This window comes from Dipodomys spectabilis, unplaced genomic scaffold, assembly GCF_019054845.1.
Source record: "Dipodomys spectabilis isolate Male_0828 unplaced genomic scaffold, ASM1905484v1 ptg000043l, whole genome shotgun sequence".
NCBI classification, from domain to species: Eukaryota; Metazoa; Chordata; class Mammalia; order Rodentia; family Heteromyidae; genus Dipodomys; species Dipodomys spectabilis.
This window is the reverse complement of record NW_024870720.1, coordinates 33,452,501-33,475,302: the sequence shown is the minus strand read 5'-3', so window position 1 is coordinate 33,475,302 and position 22,802 is coordinate 33,452,501. Positions and strand designations below refer to the sequence as shown.

The following is a 22,802-nucleotide window of genomic DNA, read 5'->3' as shown; positions in this document are numbered from 1 at the left end:
TCCTCCTGGGTACCTTCTACAACCCACCTGGGCTAGGAGACTTCTAGAGGGTATCCCTCACTTTAAACTCCCCCCCCTCCCCGTTTTGAACACCTTCTTATGTGCTTCAGTTTCGATCCCCAACTCTGGATTCTCTCCTATTTCCAGAATTCCTTTACATATGCAATGCCTAGGCTCTTAGAGCCTACACATTATCATCCCTACTCCATGGTCTGACATTCTGAGATAATGTACTGACTCCAAGCGTAGACTGTCTTCTCTGTCTATTTATGCTGGGACCCCTACAATACAATGATTGTTATAGGACTCTTTGCTTCACTTCCTCCTCCAGAAGTCCTCCTCATCATGCTTAGGCTAAGCCACAACAGTGTACTCCCTCCTGAGACCTCACTTCTTGGCTTGTTCTTTCAGGCACGTTGAGCTTAAGCCATTGTCTTCCTATGTGGACGTCTCCCTCAACCTTCTCAGGTCCCAATAGCCTAGTATCAGGCTTCATCTCTGTCTACCTTGGGGCAGGGGCAGCTCCAGTTTTTCCTCTCTCTGTGCTATGGGGCACTCTGCATATTCTGCTCAGCCTCTAACACTCCCTTCTCTCAATCCTGACAGCTATTTAGTTGGCCCTTCCTGTGGCTTTTGACTTGAATTGCTCACGATGGGAATGGACAGGAGACAGATGTTGACATCTGGAATGTGCTGTTAGGGAAATGGGGGTACAAAGTGAGGTAAGACTCAAGAGAAACTGTGTGTGTTGGGGGGGAATAATGACCATCATAGTTTCTCTGAAACATGAAGTATCTGAGGGGTTTATAATAATTATATGTAGGATATAGATCAAAGGTGTGATCTTATGTGAGGCCTTTAAATTATTGGGAAATGCTACTACCTCGACATTATCTTGGTATGTAATTAATATGATAGTTTTTGTCCTTCAGAATGTTAACATTATTGAAATATGCAGATGATATAAGGAGACAGAATATTACTACACTAATTTCATTGAGACTTGAGAAAGTGACCTGGATCAGGGATATAATAAAAAGTCTTGGTAAAAGGGTTCTGTCCTTTGACTTTACCCTTTTAAGATGTCAGTCCAAGCCTGAACTGGCTTGTGAAGGCATGACTTTTCACATGAGAGAGGATACTCATTAAAGTAGCTCTTGGATATTTTGGGCTTTTTGTAGATGCTCTGGACACAGATGGTAGATTCTGTAGTTGTATTTGCCCAGGCATTTCCTTCAGGAATCGGACACTCGTTCTCACTATAGGAGTTTGCCATTGACCAGAACACTGGCTTCCTTGATTCATTTAATGCAAAGGAACTATAAAAGACCAGCCCAGCTCCAGAATTACCTTTGAACTTGTCCGAGGTTTCCTGTGCAGTCTTATTACAGTTCTTCCTTCTTCTTGACCATTCTTTTTTTCTTCCTCCTCCATAAGTTTTGCTCTTGGGAGCATGCCCCAACATACCTCTTACCTGCAACCTTAGTCTCAAATATGTTTCTGAGAAACTGTATCCACAACATGTCCATTCCCATGTGCAGGTGTTGGTTATTATTCACTGACATGGGTTGGCATCCCTGTGGCCAGATGTAGAGATACTTATTTAGAAGTGATTGTAGCTTCCAGAAGTGTTTTATTTGCTCTAGGGAACTACTTCAGACCTGGGGAGACTTAGTTCTTTAATGACTCTACCTGATAAAAGTTGAAATAAGCTTTGCCATTTGTAGGTAGAGATTTATTTTCTTCCTTTGAATCACAGTAGACACCATATAATGAATCATTTCCCATGTGATGTGAATCTGAGTCACTTCCAGGATGGCAGGAAAGTCCTGGGAGAGTCAGAGCTGCTGTCCTGGATGCCATAACATAGACTATATGATGTTCAGTACCAAAAAGATATCTTGAAAAGTGTCTTATTTCATTATTATCATTTATTTGACATTTTTGTTGTTTACTAGGTTAAAAAAAGAAAGAAGCTAATTTCTACCGCAACTTTTTAAGAGCAAAAAAATTTAGTATTTGTACTGACTATGGTACCAGATACACAGTAAATATCAGTAAACAACTGTTAAATAAAGTTCAGTAGATAAATAATTATAGTGGCTGGTTATGAGAGGCCAATGTTAGAGGATGAGGGATTTCAGATCAGCCCCTGCGTAAGTGAGACCCGACTAGAAAAATACACTAAAGCAAAAAAGGTTTGGAGTGTGGCTCAGGCCTTTGGCAGTGTAAGTGCCATGCCCTGTGTTCAAAGTCAATCCAGCCAAAAATAAAAAAATTGAATACACATCAACAGAATCTTCAGGCAGTAGAAATGGACAATGAGAAAGCCAGCAAAATCTAGTAACCATCGGGTGTCAATATCATGATATTGTTGTACATTAAACTAAGTTTAAAATATTTTGGGATGTATTAGCATTCATATTTTGGTGTTACAAAATAATATGTTTTGTGGATGTATAGTACTGGAGATTGAACCCAGACCTTACATCTGGTAAGCATGTGCTCTACCACTGAGCTACATCTCCAACCACTGTTTTTTTGGTTGTTGTTTGTTTGTTTGTGTTGTGTGTGTGTGTGTGTGTGTGTGTGTGTGTGTATGTTTTTCAATAAGGTCTTCGTATGTGGCCCAGACTGCCCTAGAACTCCTGGCTGCTAGTATTATAGGTGTTCACCAGGGTGATATATTCTAACATCGAGTTACAAGTCTGACTTGGTACAAAGACTAGGTTTCAAAAAGCGAGGCACAAATGCATTGTAAAGCAACATATTGTAGCCTAAATCCAAATAATTAGATATTTAAACTTTAAAATTTAAAATGTTTTCCATTTTATTTGTGTAAATATATTAGTCTAAAGTCTCTCTCCCTTTTTCTTTTACTCTCCTCCTTCCTTTTCCTAGCTTTGGCTTAAAATCGAAAGTAGACAGGATGCCAGCATGACTGTCATGGTTCAAAAATCAGTTGTAATCTTGCCCGTCTAGGCTCCAGCTGACATGATGTTGAGTCTTCCCTATCTCTAATGGTAAAGGGCAAATATTGCTGATGCTATCTCTACTTCCTAGCTTAGAGAGACTCTCAGGCTTGCTTTGGCTTCTTCATTGCTTGTGAAAAGCCTGACTAGCCATCTCATTTACTGGAGACCATCCCTGGGAGGGATTGACCCACTTTTAGCTCTAGCCCATGTCCTTGAATTACCCCTCCACCCCCAGTCTGCAATAAATTGGGACAGCTGGTCATCCTAGTAATTAAGGAATTACCCACAAATGTTTATTAGATGAAAGTGATTTGGTTAATTTTTTTGTTCTGTTTTAGGAAAGGCCATTTCCTGATTTACTTTATAGATCTTAGCTCAGGAGCAAACTGCAAGTAAACAAACGAAGGAGGAGGGGCAATGCATTTTAGTATATCTGTCACTGCTGCTAGACTTATAATCAAGGACAAGCTGAGTAGACGAAAAAAAAATTCTGGAACAACTGGAAATTTTTGAGGAAAAGTGGTGTTCTGTGTGTGTGTGTGTGTGTGTGTGTGTGTGCGCGCGTGTGCACACATGAGGGCGTGTGTGTGCACAACACTCTAGTCCTGCGTTTTGAACTCAGACCTAGGGACAGTCCCTGACTTTTGGTTTTTTGTCTTGTTTGGTTTTGTTTTGCTCAAGGCTAGCACTCTATCACTAGACTCATTGCTTCACTTTTGACTTTTTGGTGGTTAATTAGAGATAAGAGTTTCCGACTTTACTGCCTGGACTGGCTTTCCTATGGCTCTCAGATCTCAACCTCCAGAGCAGCTCAGATTACAGTTGTAAGCTACTGGTACCCAGAAAAAAAAAGACATTTTTAATTAAGTTCCTTTTCTTTAGTTTGGGCCTCAGAGAAGGCGAATCCTTAGACCAGTTTGTAGAGTGGAGTTGAGCAGACAATGAGTCAGGAAGGTAAGGGAAAAGGAAGCCAATAGATGTGTTTAAAATACTTAATCACAAGAACAGAATACATGGTTAGCATCATATCTCATGTTTCTTCACCTTGTTTCCTCTTCTAACATAACACTTCCTGTCACACTTGATAGCTGATTTTCCTTCCAGAGTTTGTTCAATGGTATCTTGATGGCATGTGAATTGTAAAAGGTGTACAGAATAGCTTCACTGCTGTTTTGACTAAGACTAAAGTTGAAAATGGAGACCAGACTGTAAGCTATATGAAAGAGGAGAATTTTAGTCTTGTTCTATGTATTAAACTGAAAAGCACCTGGCAAATAGTATTCAATAAACCTTTGTTATAGTAACTGTTTTCTATTCCCAACTCTTATCCAACACAGATCTAGGTGTGTATCAGAGGTGACTCAAATGAAAAGTTACATGTACACGGCAAAGATTAGAAGAAGTGCCAAAAGATAGACAACATGTAGGCACCACATAAACTAGATGACTTTGTTAACTGAGAAAGAGGAAGTGACACCTCACACTTTCAGTTACTGTCAGTTACTGGGATACAGTGAGACTTAAGTTGAAAAGCTAGTTTGTCAAAGCAAGGGTGGTGTCACAGGTGGACATCCTGAGGATATAGAATGAGTAAGTAGAGAAATTGCATAGGAAGTTAAGCTTCCTCAAGAGTTTGGTGAGTTTGCTCTAGGATAACACTAACTGAGCCTGCCTGATGGCTCACAACTATAATCCTAGCTATCAGGAGGCTGAGATCTGAGGATTGTGCTTTGAATCCAACTCAGGCAGAAAAGTCTGTCAGACTCTTATTTCCATCTAACCATCAAAAAGCCAGAAGTGGAGCTGTGGCTCAAAGGGTAGCGCCTTCAGTGCAAAGGCTAAAGAAGAGCATCCTGGCCTTGAGTTCAAGCCCCAGAACTAACCAACACAAACCAAAACAAAGACCTGATTATATATTTTGTAGCTTATACATAAAACCATAACAACTGTACATGTCAGTATTGATATTTCCATATATAATGCACAAAGTATATCTGTCTCCTCAAGCATTTGTCATTTCCATGAAATTCTTGACAGTTGGAGCCGGGAGTGATTGACAGTTGGGATGAAATATTTTGAAAGAAAAAGAGGAAGGAAGGAAGGAAGGAAGGAAGGAAGGAAGGAAGGAAGGAAGGAAAGAGAATGACAGGATGTTCCCTTAATCTCATAAGTTGTGTGATTGTGAGTGGGGGCGGGGTGGGGCAAGGTGTGAGCCAGGCCATCCCTCCCAGGGGATCTCAGGTCCTGAGTCCCCACACCACCAACGAGAGCTGTTCCTGCATCCTTGGAGAAAAAGGGTCAGGACTGCAGAATAAGTCCGGAGGTTTAGTGCCCAGGGGACATTTGTTTTTCTCAGTTCCTCTCCTTCTTCAGAAATCTGGCCTGCGTTAGTCATCTTCAGCTCGGCAGGAACCCACAAGTGTGCGTGTGTGGCCCTGCGGCCTCCAGCTGGGGCCCGCCCTGCCCCTGGAGGAGCGCACAGCACACTGACATCGAGACCAGCCCGAGCCCTCGCGCGCCCGCCCGCTAGCCCGCCCCGGGGCCTTGGCACGGCTGCGGGTGCCCGGGGGGGCCGCTCAGTCTCCTCCCATCTCGGGGAGCGCCCGGCCACGCCGCGCCCCAGCGCAACAGAAGGAAGAAAAAAAAGTTGTGCGGCGCGAGGAAGGACTTGGGCCGGTGCTCGCTCGCTCGCTTGGAAGGAAGCAGCCGGGAAGGGACTCCACTCCCAAGTTTCTGCCACGGGCCGTTGCGTCCCCGAGGGGTGGCCAGTCCCGCAGCGGCCGGACTGAAGTCCTCCGGGAAGCAAGCGGGACCCCCCCCCCCTCCCCGATCCCCAACCCTGCACCCCGGATCCGGGTGCGCGTCCCTCGCCCGAGGCTGCGCTGGAGGCCGGGAAGGAACTTAATCTGTAAGCTGTGGCCCTGGGGCCTCCATTGTCCGCGGGAACTCTCCAGAATCAGGCGCCCGAGGACCCGATTGCGCTTCCCCCGGGATTGTCTGGAGTTCCGGCAGCTGCGGCGGCGGCCGAATCTCCTTTGTCCTCCCCAGGACCTTCCTCCTCGTTCCCAGGCTCCGGCCCTGGGCGCCTGCGTCCCCCCTAGGCCCCTGTGGTCAGTCAGTCCCTGGTGACTCCGGTCTCCCGGGTGTCCCTGCGCCGCAGGAGCCGAGGGGGGCTGCGATCTGGAGGGGGGTCACCGGCCCCCGCGGGCAGGATGGTGGCCAGCCGGTCCCCGGCGCGCGGCCCCGGGAGCTGGCTGTTGCCCGGACTACTGTGGTTGTTGGCGCTCAGCGATCCCGGGGGGCTGCTGCGAGCCGAGGAGCAGCCTTCCTGCAAGAAAGCCTTTGACCTCTACTTCGTCCTGGACAAGTGAGTGAGGCAGAGAGGGGCGCGGGGGAGAAGCCGGGGGGTCTGTGGGTGAAGGCGGCGCTGGATCAGCTGGGGCTGGGGAGACCCAGGAGTCGGGGCGTCCTGAGTGGGGGTGTTGGAAAACTGCTGTTGTGGCCCTGTTGCTATCAATCTCCCTAACCAGGGCCAGCGCGCTTTCGGATTTGTTGGGGTTGGAGACAGTTTGGGGAGTGGGGGGGGGGGGGTTGGGGTGAGGACGGTTCTGCAGAGTTGCTTAGCGTTTGCTACTCTTGGGGTCTCTTGAGAAATGTGACCATCTGTGGTAGCATGTATACACACACACACACACACACACATTCACACAAACACATAAATAATTTTACTAGAGACTCACGCGAGACTTTTCCTTGACCTCTCGAGTTCTTTCCCCACTAGCACACATGCTGTAAAGTTTGCCTCGTTTTATCCAGATCACAGTGCTTTGACTGGAGCCAGGAAAAGCCTTAATATAGTCAATGTGGCTGTATTTCCTGCCAAAGAAAGCTTTTGTACTTGACTGTGAAAAGCCGCGTGTATTACTCTTTCCCAAACAGCTACTCCCCTCCAAAGACAGGCTGACATCCTTGACTGGCTAGCTCCCAAGTTTCAGCACAGGGTATCTATTTTCCTGCAGGAGGTAGGAAAAGTAGTGGAGACATGAAGAAATCGTCACATTGTTAAGTCCCATGCTTCTTCTTCTTCTTCTTCTTCTTCTTCTTCTTCTTCTTCTTCTCCTCCTCCTCCTCCTCCTCCTCCTCCTCCTCCTCCTCCTCCTCCTCCTCCTCCTCCTCCTCCTCCTCCTCCTCCTCCTCCTCCTCCTCCTCCTCCTCCTCCTCCTCCTCCTCCTCCTCCTCCTCCTCTTCTTCCTCTCCCTCCTCCTGCTCCCCCTCCTCCTCCTTCCCCTCCTCCTCCTCCTCCTCCTCTCCTTCTTCTTCCTTCTTCTTCTGTTCTAATCAGCGCAATTTCATTTTTCAGGTCTGGGAGTGTGGCAAATAACTGGATTGAAATTTACAATTTTGTCCAGCAACTTACGGAGAGATTTGTAAGGTAATTTTTTTTTCCTACTTTACTTTTCTTGGCAGGAGAAGGAAAGGAGACGAAAGTATAGAGTTTCCCCTGTCATAAAACCTTTTGCAGAAAGGTTTCTTCCCTTGCACAAAATGTTGATTTTTAAAAAACTGTCTCAAGGTGGTTATTATTACACACTTGTCATTAGTACCGCCCTTCAGGCAGCCCTTTGGGGGCTCACTTCATCTGGCTCACAAAAACTTGGCTCACACTCTAGAGAAACATCTTCAAATAATATTCCAAATGTCTTTTCCTTTTCCAGTTTTCATCTGTTTTGAATTTGTTATGCTTTCTCGTAATTTATCACATTAAAAATAAATCTTATGCTAATAGTATCCATAACATATATATGTATATGTTTCTTTTCCACACAATTCTTAGCATTGTAGACATCCTTATTTAAAAGAAAAGGAAGTGTTGCAAAACTTCAAATGAACATGTGTTAATAACCCACTACCAGAAAAAGCACTTGTGTGTGTTTTTAAAGCAATGACTTGTGTTTACACAACGTGTGGGTGTGTGGCTGGTTTAAAATTTAACTGTTCTATATATGCAATAAACTTCACTAGGAAAGACTGCAATCTTCTATAAAAAGCATTACTGCTAGGAAATCCAGCTTACTCTCTCATTTAAGAGGTAACTAGGAATTAGTGGCATCTCCAATTTAAAAATAATCCAAGGACTCTCAGCTTTTGGGGCTTTTTTTTTTTCTTTTCCTCCCCTTTCCTTTTTATTTTAAAGAAAAAAAATAATGAGCAAGTACAAGTTTATCAAGATAATGGAAAGGACATGAATAGGAGCTGTACCATTAAATATTGCTTCTTTCAGTCTTGTTAGCCCAAATGTTTTCTGTAAAACAGGCTTGGATGATCAAAACATTTTGAAAGTCATGTTGCAAGTAACTTCAAACAATCTGTAGAAGCCTAGGCAATCCTTGCTTTCAGTTATTGGCAGCAGTGAAGTAATCCCTATAAAAATGTATGCCTGTCCATGTTCAATCATCAGTCCCCTGCTTAAAAAGGCAAGTATAGCACTCTCATTTCTGTGCAGGGTCTTAGGTAAAGCTGTCTCAGAAAGAAAAATAAACAAGACCCTTTATCCTGAAATGTCAAAGCAGAACAGACAGTTGTTTATAAATCTTCTGAATGTGCAGAATGTTGTGTAGCGTTGCTCAAAAGCAATGGATCATTCCAACACAACATTTGAAGAAAAATGAAACTCTTATTCATTGGTCTGGTTTGCCAATTGAAATTTGATAATACACAGTTCCCTGGCTCATGTCCAGCTGCTCAGTTCCTAGTTAACTACCACGAAGGGTGACGACAGAAGAGAAGGATGTGTAAACCTTTGAGATAATGCTGACCTGCAGTTTGTAGGTTTTAGTTTCAGAGCTTTGGCTTCAGATCTTAGCAAATTTTGCATAGAGTTTCCTATCAACAGTTTCCTGTATCTTCCTGGGAAGGTACAGCTGACTGGGCATCATTCCTGGTAATAAGAGGATTGAGGTAGAAAAATTGAAAAGGCCTTGTCACAAGCCATCTTGTTAGTTTCTTTATTTTTTTTCCCCCTGGCACTCAAGTATTCTTACTTCAGTATAAAATTTTATGGACTTTTACAGTACTTGTGGTTGCAAAATCTAACTGGTGGCTCTCCATCCTTAAGTATGATAGTTACTAGAATGTGTCCGGGACAAGGGAAGAAGTATGTTCTAGAATATATCTCTTCAGTTGCTCTCTTTTAAAATATAAATCCTGATGGTTTATGGAGGAGTATTTGAGAGCTGAGAGTCATTTTGACTAAACCAAAGTCAACATGTAGAGGATATTAAACAGAGTTTATCTACTTAGCTCCATTTCAAAGAAGCCTAGAGTCTTCGGTGCAACCAATTTTAAAGATTTGCTAGCCACCCTTCTGTATTGTATCAATATTTCTTTAGAACATGTTTTTAACTGCCTCTTTTCTTGTTTTGCAGCCCTGAAATGAGATTATCTTTCATTGTGTTTTCTTCTCAAGCAACCATTATTTTGCCATTAACTGGAGACAGGTTAGTGCATTATCATTTCACTGCAGGCTTTTAGGAGAGATGAATCCTAAAGCATGATTGATATTCCCATGTGCTAACTCACTCTTCTGGGTGGAATCAGGAGAAAGCGCAGACAGTTTGGATCTCTGAACTAATAGAAGAGGGAGGAGATAGGAGAAATATAAAAGAACAGATCATCCAAAAGTCATGATCATTTATAGTGGTTGTGGAAGGTAGAGTAAAGTCGGATCTCTGTCTTGGTTGTATAATTACCATTTCCTAACTTTCTCTGTAACTGGAAAGAGATCTTCATTTTTCTTATCCAGATGTGATATATTAGTTCACAAGGCATCTGAATGGATGACTGGGAGGTGAAAGATAAGAGAGTTCTACTTAGATAATGTAGTACAGACTTCCTGGATTTCAGTCTTCCTCTGAGATTTACTGATGTTGAATATATTCAACTTTATAAAGAAACACACACATACACACATATCTATATCTGTTGTATGCATTCATTCTATCTCTTCTTTCACCAATAAATTTCTCTCTATATATTTACAATTCTATACATTATATGCAACAATTTCTGTATCATCTGATCATAACATGATGTTACAAGTAGTCACTGACATAGTAAAGAATGTCTACATGGAATCAGTTTTGCTTATTGAAGTATGAATTGCATAATTGGAAGTCCTCCTTTCTCCCAGCAGTGCTGGGGTTTGGATGTTTGCTACAAAGTTGTTTTATGATTTGAGCCACTCCTGCAACATTTTTGCTTTAATTATTATTTTTTGCCTGGGCTGGTCTGTACTGTAATCCTTCATAGCAGGCATAACAGGCCTGAATCTTGTGCTCAGCCTTTTTATTGGTTGAGATTTGTGGAGGTGGGGGGTGGGGGGAGTGTCTCACATACTTTTACCTGGGATGGCCTCTAGCATCAATCTCTGAATCCCAACCTCTTAAAGTAACTAGGATTACAGGCATAAGCCACAGGGCTGAGTGTCTTTGTTTTGATATCTACTTAATCTAGCACAAAGTTTACAAGATCTTGTTTGATGCATTCTTGTTGAATGCATGGGACTAACTTTATTTTGGAATCAAAGTTCTCCAATCTGTAGTTTTAAACAAGGGAGACCAGAATACTTTGTTTTGCATGCTATGTAAATTTCTGATAACTTTTGTGTGAATACAAGTCTCTGGTTAAAATCAATTTAAAAATTGATGGGTGCTTCCTGACCTTTTCAAGAAAGCATGAAAGTAAAAGGATTTCAAGGATAGAATTAATTGATATTGCACTAACTGGATGTGAAAGGCTGTGCATACAAGCATCTAATGTTTTCACTGTTTTCCTTGTCTTGGAGATAAAGATCTCTCTATAAATGGTGGCTCCAGTTTAGCATTTCAGTCTTCCCTTTGGCACGCCACTTTCTTAATTTCTTGAGGGCATGTGGTTCTAATCATTGCTTAGACCAACATTAGTTCCTTGTAGCCATGTACAACAATCTTCCCTGCTTAGTGAAAAAAAATTTTTTGCCTTTATAAAGAGAAGGATTTTCCATTACCCAGCTTAATTTCCAAACAGCTAGGTTTGGATCCAGAGAAGCAAGTAAAAAAGAACAATTTTTAACACTTACCGCATGCATATAGATAGGAAAGCACTTAGCACAATGCCAGACACAAAGACTCAGTAATTGACAGCTACATACATTGTGCCAGGTTCTCTGCTAGGCATTTGGCATATGCTTCTCCAGTATGCTGAAGATGAAGTGTAGTCGCTGGTCGCCCAGATGCTTAGACATGCATGGAAGGAGTTTACATCTTCTGTCTATGATAGAGATCCTTTCATTACCAGTGATGGAATGCAGTCAGAGAAACAACTAAAATGGGTGTGACAAGAGGTTTCTTTCTCAACAGACCGTATAATGTTGAACTTAATACTGGACCAAGTCTATCTGAGTTAAAATTCTTTCTTCCAGTTTACTAATCAAATGGTTAAGGATAACCTCTTGGTGGTGATGTTGGTGATGATAATGATGATGGAAAAGGCTATCTTATGCAGCTGATACAAGAATTGAAACTGTGGGAGAATGTAACACAGAGTCCAATTTAAAAAAAGTATTGAAGACATAAAAGCTTTACTACTACTACTATTACGTTAGTATTTTAATATGGCAGTATTTTAGTCACTAGGGAAGAATTATACTTAAAGAGAATATTAGCCTGCTTACATGGATTTATAATATTCCAGGATGTGTGTAAATATTATTATTTGCAACCTTTTCTGGCTCTAGTTAGAAATACTTCTTTTAATGGATTTCACTAATTGAGATATGTTAAATTGGTTTGGGGGTGGCAGAAATTACACTGAGAAATTCTGAGTGAGAGTTCTGGTATTTCCCCTTAATGATTTGGAGGTCAATCATCTACTCAGTGTGTCAGTCTTTTTGTCTGTGAAATACGGATATAAAATCTGTTATGTATTCTTAGAAAGTTATGAAGATAAAAACAAGATAAGCCAGGTGCCAGTGACTCAAGCAGGCTAAACAAATCCTCAAGATTCTTAACTCTAGTTAACCAGCAAAATGCAGAAACTGGAGACCTGGCTCAAGTCATAGAGCACCAAGTGTTATCCAAGAGAAAGCCTGAGGTTTGGAGCTCAAGCCCCAGTAGTGGCAAACACACAAAATAAAAAGCCAAAAGATGATATATGTAAATATATTTTGCATGAAAAATGAGTAGTCTTCAAGAAGCATGCCATTTAATTTCTACATTGTTCTTTCACTAATGTTACTAAGTCAGTAATTTCTAAAATTCCATGGTCTCTATATTGGGCTTTGGGATTACTTTTCTTCTATTACAGAACTTTAAGCGTGTAAATTAATTTGTATATTTAGATACATGATCACTGAATAAATGTCCCTAAAACTCTTCTGGGACTTTCCTTCAAAGCCTAGAAATTAGAATCCTGCCTACATATAAACTTTTTCAATGTCTCATTTAGCTGTAGAATCTGGAAAGCAGTAGTAAGCAAAGGAAAAGTACAAGTTTCACAATTTCAGTTCCGTTCTTCATGATCTTCATTACCTTTGTAAATATGAGAAGTAGCTCTTTCATGTTTCTTAGGATGTTGCTAAAGGTTTTCTGTAGAGAATGAGGCAAATCCAAAAGGTAGTGACAGCAGTGCCATATCTTCTGTTAAAAATTTCATAAGGTGTTAATGTCATGTAAATGCAGAAATAAGATGATAACTATGGCAGGAACGTTTTCAGTTATATACAAAATATATAAGCATATTTTTATATGCTTATTATTTTAAAATACTCTTTTTATATGTTTTTTATTGTAAAAATACTGTACAGAGGGGTTACAGTTACATGAGTAAGATAATGAGTACATTTCCTATCGAGCATTGTTACCCCCTCCTTTGTTTTTCCCCCACCATCCCTTCCCTCCTCACCTCCCCAAACTCTTCCCCCCACCCTGATGTTGTAAAGTTTGTTTTCAACATAGTGTCTTGTACATCTCATTGTTATAATGGGCCAACCTGTATCCTTATTTAACCATTTTGTTATTTCCCTTCCCCTCCCCAAATTAGAAAAATGTATATACAAGATGCAGGGCACCAGAATCAAATACAGTGACAACAGGGGTTATACCATGGGGGAAGAACATACAAGAGAAGCAAAAAACAAAAAAAAATCACATTCTGTTAATGGTGTAGTTTTGATTTAGTAGAAAATGTTTATCCAACAGTTATTATATGCCAGGCAGTAGGCAATGTGCAAAATCGCAAGCCTCAGTTAATCCTCCTGACAATTTTGTGTAATTGATAGTTACTATTACAACTGTACAAGAGGAAAAAGAAGCTAATAAAAATATGTAACTTGTCTAAAGAGACACAGCTAGGAAGTACCAAGAAGTGTTAGCGGGAATGACCCTTTAAAGCTTAAAGCAGATCCTGCCACCCTTATGCTTAAAACACAAAGTCTTAGCACAGAAAGCAAATGCCTCCTAATGGTCTCAAAGATCCAGTCCCCTTCTATAGCTCTCCTATAGTCTAAACCAATCTTCCTGTGTTAGGAACATGTCAAGCTTGTTTCCCAATTAGAATATTTGGTCTTTCTGTACTCTGGGTCTTCTTAGTCTGACTTATTAACCCTATGTCATCTGTCTTTATAGATGTATCCCATGATAGAGCCTTGTGCTTTCTACATTTCTCAGTCCTACTCTTCTATGTCAATTATGTGTATTTCTGACTTAATTTAAATATATGTATTTGCCCCCAGTTGACAAAGTTATAATTGTTTGATCTGAACACACAATTCAGTTACTTAAGAAAAAAGTAGATCTTAGACAAGATTTGTAGGGAATTATAGAGAAGTCATTTAATAAAATTTGGACAATATATACATTTTTATTATTTGAAATAGTTTATTCTAATTCTTTAAAAATGAGTTAAAATTTACCTATGGGAAAGTAGTAGTTTTCCATAAATAATTGATAACATAAATTGGTGCATCTAGTTTTGGGGGGAAATTAGTCTACATGAAAGTCTAGAAAATTTTTATACAGTAACTCTGTTTTTCAAGACGGCATATTATTGGAATACTACAGTGAGGTATGTATATATACAATGCCATATACTTTAAGTCATCTATAGACTGTTCATGATATCTAATGCCATTAATAGTAGGTAATCGTTGCTAGGAAATAATTGCATGAAAAATTTATGTATATGCTTAGTAGAGATTAATTAAAACCATTTTGATCTATGGTTGGTTGAATCTACCTGTGCCTGCTTCTCCAGGACTTTCTCACAAGATTTTTAATTTAATTTTTCCTTTATTTAATTTAAAAATTTTAATTCCTCTCTCAGTTTTCCTTTATTTCTCTCATTTTGGTCTCTACATTAAAAAACATTGCCCTTCAATTTGCTTTGGAAGCTCTGGTTAGAATCAGGAGGAACCACAGACTAGATGAACAAAATCAAGAAACGAGTGACCACTATCAGCAATGATGTCAGTAGTTCTTCTACTTAGTATTTGTTATGCCCCATTCTTTTTTTTTTTTTTTTTTGCCAGTCTTGGGGCTTGAACTCAGGGCCTGGGCACTGTCTCTGAGCTTCTTTTGCTTAAGGCTAGTACTCTACCACTTAAGTCACAGTGTCACTTCCGACTTACTCTGTTCATGTAGTACTGAGGAATCCAACTCAGGGCTTCGTGCATTCTAGGCAAGCACTCTACTGCTAAGCCACATTCCCAGCCACCCCCATTAATTCTCACAATGGTCCCATGGGTAAGATGTCTGTATATCTATTTTATAGATGAGAAACAAGGTGGGACTTGAAATTAACCCATATTTTCTCTACCAGCCTATGTCACCTTAATCTATATTATCACAGAAAATGTGTCCACAGTTTGAGGTTATTCTGTTCATTTCAAACCTCTTAAATAGACTAATGGCAACATAGGTGAGGGAAAGAGCTCTCCAACAAATGAGAAGGTTTAAAAATTAGGTTAGATCAGAGGTTCTTCATCCTGACTGGATATCTAGAGCACTGTGGAATCATTCCTTATCTTCCCTTTTCTATTTACTTCTCAGCAGAGAAATTTGTGAGACACTAAAAACTGAAAGTTCATAGATTAAAAATACTACTTGTTACATATGGCTTACTCTCTCTCTCTCTCCTCTCTCTCTCTGAAAACTTTTCTCTCTCCTTTATTTCAGTCTCCCTCTTCCAGTTGACTATAGAGTTTCTTTCCCTGATCCTCAATTTCAAAGCCAGAAGTTTAATCAACCATTTTATTTGTTTAAATCATGCCTCTTTCCAAAACATATTTCAGGCTGCATAGAACATAATAACGTACTAGACAATTGAAAAGTAATAAATGTTAAGATCTTGGAGAAGAGAATGAAGCAGATTGATAACTATAGGAGCTTAAGAGAATTTGGTGAATAAGTAAGACATTTACTGTACGTTTCCTGATAGGCACAAAGAAGTTGCATAGTTGTAAATAACAGAAAGGGGGAAGTGTATAGCAGCTACTGAGGGGTGACAAAGAAACTTCTGCTGTCATTCTTTACAGGGGACTTTGCGTGACAGCTGTATCCTTGGCAACATCATCACAACAAATACTGAAGTGGTTTCAATATTACTGTGCCTTAGAGAGCTAAACCCAGGGAAGCTGATCTTTTAAACTGATGGTAGCTTTGAGCTTACCTTTATAATATAACCACTTCTCATCCTCTCTCTCACTCTTCCTTTCTCCTCTCTAATTCCCTGCTTACTTCCCTTTCAAGCTCTTCCCTTCCCTTCCCTTCCCTTCTTTTCGTCTCTTCTTTTCATCCATTCCTAGGGCTTGAACTCAAAGCTTGGGAGCTGTCCCTGAGCTTCTCTGTGCTCAAGGAGCACAAGTGCACTACCACTTGAGACACACTATCACTTCTGGCCTTTTCATAGTAGTTTATTGGAAAGAGTCTCACAGACTTTCCTGCCCAGGCTGGCTTTGAATTGTGATCCTCACATCTCAGCCTCTTGAGTAGCTAGGATTACAGACATGAGCCACCGGTGCCCTGCTTCCTTTCCAGTTTTTTTTAAGATCACAATGTCTATGAATGAGTTCTCTGTTCACCCTCCTGTATAATTTTACTTTTTCTCATTTAATGATTTACTAGTTTAGAAATTTAGAAATTGTTATTATTATTACTACTATTATTTTAATGAAGTTTAGGTCCTTTGATATCTGTTCTGTCTTGTTTTGACTTCCAGTTTCCCTAAACTGATTAAGAAGAGGCTGATGGACTGGGTACTTACCCAGGAAAAACCCCATAGTAGGCCTATGTGTGTTAATGTCGTGAGCTACAGGCAAGGATCAGTTTATTGCTATGGCAAGGCAGGGTGGTTTAGGATATTGTAGTGGCAGGCTTGTGTATGGATAGCAAACTGTGGCATGCTCAATCTCCTCCACTCCAAGTCTTGTTCTCCTGTTGTCTGGTCCTTGATGTGGTGGTGAGCTGATCTGAATGGAATGGGAAGGCTATTTTTACTGTGAAGAATCTGTTTGTGCAAATTCACATTTCAGTCGTCTTGTTCCTTTTCCTTTTGGCAGCAAACATTAATGCTTGAGGACACACTGCCACTCATTTCTGGGAAGCACCAAATATTTGGTTTTTATCTGCATTCAGTCATAATCAGTTTCGAGTTGTTTCCATAGACATCAAACATAAATATTTACATAAAACAAGCTTATAAATTATGTAATACACTCCATCATCTGTGGAATTATGAAATTTTCTGTTAGATTGAAAGTTTTATTGAGCATTTACTTTGCAAAAGGCATGTACTAAGTGCATAGCAGGGGACTACATCATAAATGAAAGACACTGGTAGCCCGTTGCAAACTTCCAATTGAGTTGAGAAGTAAAAATGTGAAATCAAATTTAATTAATGAAATTAGTTAAATTATTTTAAAGTAGAGTATTTTTAAGAGACAAATTGTTCATCACAATAGAAGTGGAATATGGTAGTGAATAGAGAGCTGGAAGCAGTTGAGTATAGGAAAATATTCGAAATCTAGCATTTAAAAAAGACTCCGTTTTCTACATCTCCAGATTTCCCAACATCGTTTGTTGAAGAAACTATTTTTTCTCCAACGTAGGATTTTGGTGTGTTTGTTAAAAATCAGAAGGCTATACCTGAGCTTATTTTGTGGATTTGTTTTTATTTTATTCCCTCATTCCCCATCACTTTTTATGCCAGTACTAAGGTGTTTTTGTTTCTGTGGCTCTGTAGTGTAATTTGAAGCCACACATTGTGATGCCTTCAGAATTACTCCTTTGCACAGGATTGCTTTGGCTATTCAAGGCCTTTGTGTTCCAAATGAATTTTAGGGAATATTTCTCCTTTTTCTGGTGAGAATGACACTGAAATGTTGAAGGGGATCATATTAAATGGTTTTCATGAGTATTGATTTTGCTGATCCAAGAACATGCAGAACATTCCATCTTCTAGACTCTCAGGGCTTCAAAAATCTCCTTTTTGCTCATAGTTGGCTTTCACCAGTTGAGGGGCTCTACCATTCAGGTCAGGCCTCCAGTTCTGGATTTTTGCTAGTCCACATATCTCACTCTTCTGAGTTGCCGGGATTATAGATGTGAGCCTCCAGGACTCAGGCACATTCATATTTTTATTCAAAGAATTAGAATTCTGTTTACCATTTCATGAATTTTACATTTGTGAACTGGACACATGGCTCAGTGGCTGTGTGCCAGTCTAGCACAAAGCCTTGAGTTCAGACCTCAGAACTGCCAAAAAAATTATATTTTTACATCTCAAAAGACTTTCTTTGCTTTTCTTGAAAACCAAGACTTCCAAAAATAGTATCTCAAAGACATCTCTTTGTGATATTATTTCTCTTAAAATACTTGTAGAATTTTTAAAAGGGATTTTAAATTTATGTTTGAAAACTGACAATTGTCTTCTTTTACTCATCCGTACAAAACAGGTCTTCATAGTACTGTAGTCATACCTCATTTATATGGAAAATGAATTAGTCATGATAAAAGATATTCTTTGCTCTCCTATCTTTTTGGTTCATATAGCCTCTGTCAAGAATCAATTACTCTGGTTCATTCATCTGTCCATCCATCCATCTATCCATCCATCCATCCATCCAGCTATCAGTCCATTTATTCATTCATTCATAGAATATGTATTAAGTACTTACAGTGTTTTAGAGAATGTACTGGTATTTGAATATGTAAGAGATACCTTAAAGGTGTATAAATCATGCATAAGACTTTCGTTTTGTGAAATTAGAGAAGTGTTAATTTTCTCATGTGAGAGTCTAGTAATGTGATTTAGAAAACTAATAGTCACATGAAATACTTTCTTGGTGAAGCTGAGCTACATAAATACTTGCAGTTTTGTTTTATTCCATAGCATTTAGTAAAATAGATATGATTGAAGCTGTCTGTGTTCAAGACATTATTTTGTACTTTTACTTTTTCATGGTAGAAATATAGAAATTATTTAGGCCTATCTAGATTCCCAGATACTCATGAGGTCAAGACAGAAGGATTGTCATCCTAGGCCAGCCTATACTCTGTGAAAAACAAACCAAAGTATAACACAGAAATTATTAACTATTTATTAAAATTGAAGAGTATGAATAACTCTCTGTCCTCAAAGTCTACCCTCTATTTTTTGTCACAGAAGATTTTGTTGAAATACTGTCATGTTATTTGAGAAGTATTTATTGTAGTCTTTGCTCAATTCTTTTTAAAGTTAATATTGTGACTTATTATTTTCAGAGGCAAAATCAGTAAAGGTTTGGAGGATCTCAAGAATGTTAGCCCTGTAGGGGAGACATATATCCATGAAGGACTAAAGCTAGTAAGTTAATTTGCATGTGTAAGTATGGGAGAAAGTATTCTGTAATAAAATGTAATTCTCTAGAAAAGCTTATAAACCCCTTTACATATTTATTTTTTGCAAGATAACCAATATGTAGGTATTTATTAATATATTATATTAATATATTTTATTCAAGCTGTTGTGTAGAAACTTAAATGAACAGGGAAATATCACATAGTAACCAAAATTATTTTAAAATATTACAAAAATAGTTATGTACATATATGTAAATATGGGGATGGACAAACAAACATACATGAAAGGCCAAAAAAGAATGAAATACACTTTTTCTCGAGTGTTTGTCAATCTTACACATTTATCTTTAAATGTTCTAAATGCTTTCAGTTATTCTGGAGATGATGTTATAAAATCATTTCCACTTACTGTAGACCTTCCTTACAAACATTTTCATTTTCATCTCTAAAGGAAGTTTCCTCTTTGGTATTATTCAGACCATAGCTAATGCTCTGTACATTTGAACCCAGTAGTATATACACATATAGGTGAAAATACACATATTTCAAGTAAAAAAATATACATATTAAAAGTAAAAGAGTTAACACAAAATATCCTCTTTGAAAAGCTAGCCAGTAATGTTTTTATTTTGTCAGTCTTATAAATTCAGCTTGATGGAGCATGGTGGTTAAAAGTTAAAATGGAATTGTGAATTGGATAATTATTCTTCATTTTCAGGCGAATGAACAAATTCGGAAAGCAGGAGGCTTAAAGACCTCCAGTATCATAATTGCTCTGACAGATGGGAAGTTGGATGGTCTGGTGCCATCATATGCAGAGAAAGAGGTGAGTACCGAACTGAACATCTTTCCAGCCCACTGGTGAACTTCCTGCCTCTGCCAGTAAGACTTGATATTTGAATAATTGTCTCACCTTCTCTTCTCTCCTCCCCTACTCACCCCCTTCCCTTCCTCCTCTTCTATCCTCTTTTCTCCACCTCCTCCACTCTCCTCCCCTTCTTCTCCTCCTTCCTCTCCCTCTTCCCTCCCCTTACTCTTCCCCTTCCTCTCCCCTTCCCTCTCTCTTCCCTTTCCTCTCCTCCTTCTCTTCTCCCTCTCCCTCTCTCCTCCTTTTTCCCTCCCCTCCTCCTCTTTGTAGGCAAAGACTTCCAGATCACTTGGTGCTAATGTTTATTGTGTTGGCGTCCTTGATTTCGAACAAGCTCAGGTGAGTAACAAAAGATCTTCTAAACTTTAAATCATGTGATTGCATGAAGGATATTTAAATTATTTTCACCCATTATAGCGATTTATTGTAATGATTTTCTATAGAATGGTTTGACTCTCCTTTAGTGTCTCTTTAATATCTCCTTTAATGGCTTGAGTTCTCCCTTTAATATATCTTTTTTGATAGCTTTCCCTGTCTTCCTCACAAGGTCATTTTACATTTAAATTTATATTTTATGTTTGCAGTTTTCTTTTCGTGAGGCTTAGATTCTTGTCTTGTGCCAGTGGTAGACTGAGTTTTGTGCTATGTAGAAATTGGAACTTGAGTCCAATGCTAGGGGGTTGTGGCTGGCCTGAGTGCATGTAATGGCGATGCATTTAGAATAACACCAATTTCAGCACTTTCAGTCCTCTGCCTTAAACACTGGCTACACTAGTGAATTCCTCCTGTGGAATAACTTTTCATATAAACATAATAAAAATTTAGTTTTACATAGGAGCTCAGATGTAAGTTTATAAAGTATTTTTGTCTCAGTCTTCCCTTCACTAAACTTTCACCTTTCTCTAAAGTTGGAAAGAATTGCCGATTCCAAGGATCAAGTTTTTCCTGTCAAAGGTGGATTTCAAGCTCTTAAAGGAATAATCAATTCTGTGAGTATGTTTGGGGGGAGGAGGGGTAGGAGAGGAGGATAACTGTACATACATCTCCCATTGTAACTTGGACTTAACCAGCTGGTATAGGTGGCCATCAATCAGCCGGAAGAGAGGGGGCGGGGGAGGTTTGTCTGCTATTGCAAACACAGTGTGAGATCAGGATATTGCTACTAATTTTTGCGCCCTTGGCTCTGCCATCCTCTGCTTGTGATTTCTAGTTTAAGATTTCCATAAACTGTCTCAGACACTTCCAACCCTTTGAATATGGAGTTCACTATTTTGATATCTTGAGACTTTCTCTAGGCTTTCTAGGAGAAATATGAAATAAAAATTTGGATTGGAATGTGTGATCACTGGCTCCTTTAACTCTGGTAGATCTCATTCAGGCAACTTGACCTACTGGTGGAATGTTTGACTGCAGTAGTTGTTCATTCCATTTAGATGATTAATAGTTTCCCTGGAACTCATCGTAGATCTGTTTGGGATTCAGCGGAGCTGTCTCTGGTGATCATTAGACTCTGGCTTTCCTGAGTGGGGCCTGGGGAAGGCGTGATGAATGCCAAGCAATGCTCCTGGTTTTCACCGCTGAGGTTTATGTTTCGTTTTACTGCCTTTGCTAGAAGTACGTACTAGGAACAGTTGCTATTAAGTATTTATGATACTTTGGAAAACACTGTCCTAAAGTGGAAGTGGATAATATATGTTCTCTAACAAAACTGTTTCCCTTAATCTTTAGATATTTATAAAAGGAAAACAACATCTTACACCTTACATTTTCCTAACTTTGGCTCTATTGTTTAGAATTGACTCTTTAAAGATCATATTTGATAGAAACCCAGAGTGAGATTTGTTGATTTTGTTTTTAGTATCATGTGTTTTTTTTTTTTTTTTTTTAAAAAAAGCTAATGGAGCTTTTTAGAGAAAATATATAATTTGGTTCAATCTCATTTCAGTACATGTAGGGGTCAAACCAATGTAAATGCAAAATGGAACAGAGATTCAGTTATTTGGGGGAGTTCATATTTATTGTTACATCATTTTTAAGGAAAAAATTATAGTGTAAAAAGTAGCAAAAATTTTATAGTTGTATCTAGTTTAAATATCTGTATAACTTAAGGTTTAAATACAGGTAAAAGGTCAGACAATGCAAAAAGAAGGAAAATTCGACTCATGTGACTCCCCCAATAAATAGATTGTTAGGTCATATAAACTATTTAAAATGATTAATTTTTCTATATAAAAGTTTAGTTCAGACTTCTCCAGATGACAGATTAGCTTTACAATATCCTATTATAATGGATTATTTTAAAAATGTTCCACTCTAAGAAATTAGTAGTTGACTACCAGAGGAAAAAAAGTTGACATTTGGTTATTTTTATATATTTTCTTGCTAAATTTCATGTTTCTATTTGTAGTGAGAAACTAGGATGTAGTTTCTAAGTACAATATAGTCCTTCAGGACTGAAGTTCTTGCTGGACATTTAGTTGCATAAATTGTGCTGAAATAAGGAAGAAGTGTAATATTTTAGCCACCAGTTGCCAACTGGTCTCTTGAGTTTTGTCCACAGGGGGATGATGGATACAACTCCTATGTTAACAGATAGCGAAGTTCAAAATACTTAGTCACAAAAGGTGGACTTAGTCATTCTCAGGAGTAAGCTAGCCTCTTGGGAAACCTTAGCAATGTCTAGCAAAGGCAGCATTAAGAAAAGGAGCCTTTATGACCAATAATGGCTGAGAAATTTTCAGTATGGTAATAATACCTTGGGATTTTGCCATGCTTTATAGAAATTTGAAGCAATTTATTTCTTCATACCTCTTTAAGAACAGAAATTACTCTACTCCTAGTGATAAACAAAACCTCAAAATTTGAGTTCTGCTTCAAACTTGAGTTGTTACATAGTTTTGTCTTACTCAAAAAATATATATTTAATGTTTAAAGCAAATCCTCACAATCTGAGGAAAAATACAAGGTATTTATTCTTAATGATTTGCCAAACTATTGTACTGTGAATGTTTTACATAAAGCTAATAAGCAAATGGAAGAAATCAGAGAACTTAAGTTTTTCAGAATTTGTCTCTATGAAGGCAAAAT

At 39.0% G+C, this 22,802-nt stretch overlaps 1 protein-coding gene across 1 annotated transcript in view; it reads left to right on the top strand.

Annotated features, from left to right (window-relative positions):
- The first annotated feature begins 6,086 nt into the window (after positions 1 to 6,086).
- Antxr2 (ANTXR cell adhesion molecule 2) overlaps positions 6,087 to 22,802 on the top strand; it is a 124,722-nt gene continuing 108,006 nt past the window's right edge. The window contains exons 1-7 of the mRNA XM_042678079.1: positions 6,087 to 6,342; positions 7,336 to 7,407; positions 9,401 to 9,472; positions 18,770 to 18,851; positions 19,566 to 19,673; positions 19,986 to 20,054; positions 20,624 to 20,704. Coding sequence (XP_042534013.1) covers positions 6,188 to 6,342; positions 7,336 to 7,407; positions 9,401 to 9,472; positions 18,770 to 18,851; positions 19,566 to 19,673; positions 19,986 to 20,054; positions 20,624 to 20,704 — 639 coding nt within the window. The 5' untranslated portion in view covers positions 6,087 to 6,187. The remainder of the gene's footprint in view (positions 6,343 to 7,335; positions 7,408 to 9,400; positions 9,473 to 18,769; positions 18,852 to 19,565; positions 19,674 to 19,985; positions 20,055 to 20,623; positions 20,705 to 22,802) is intronic.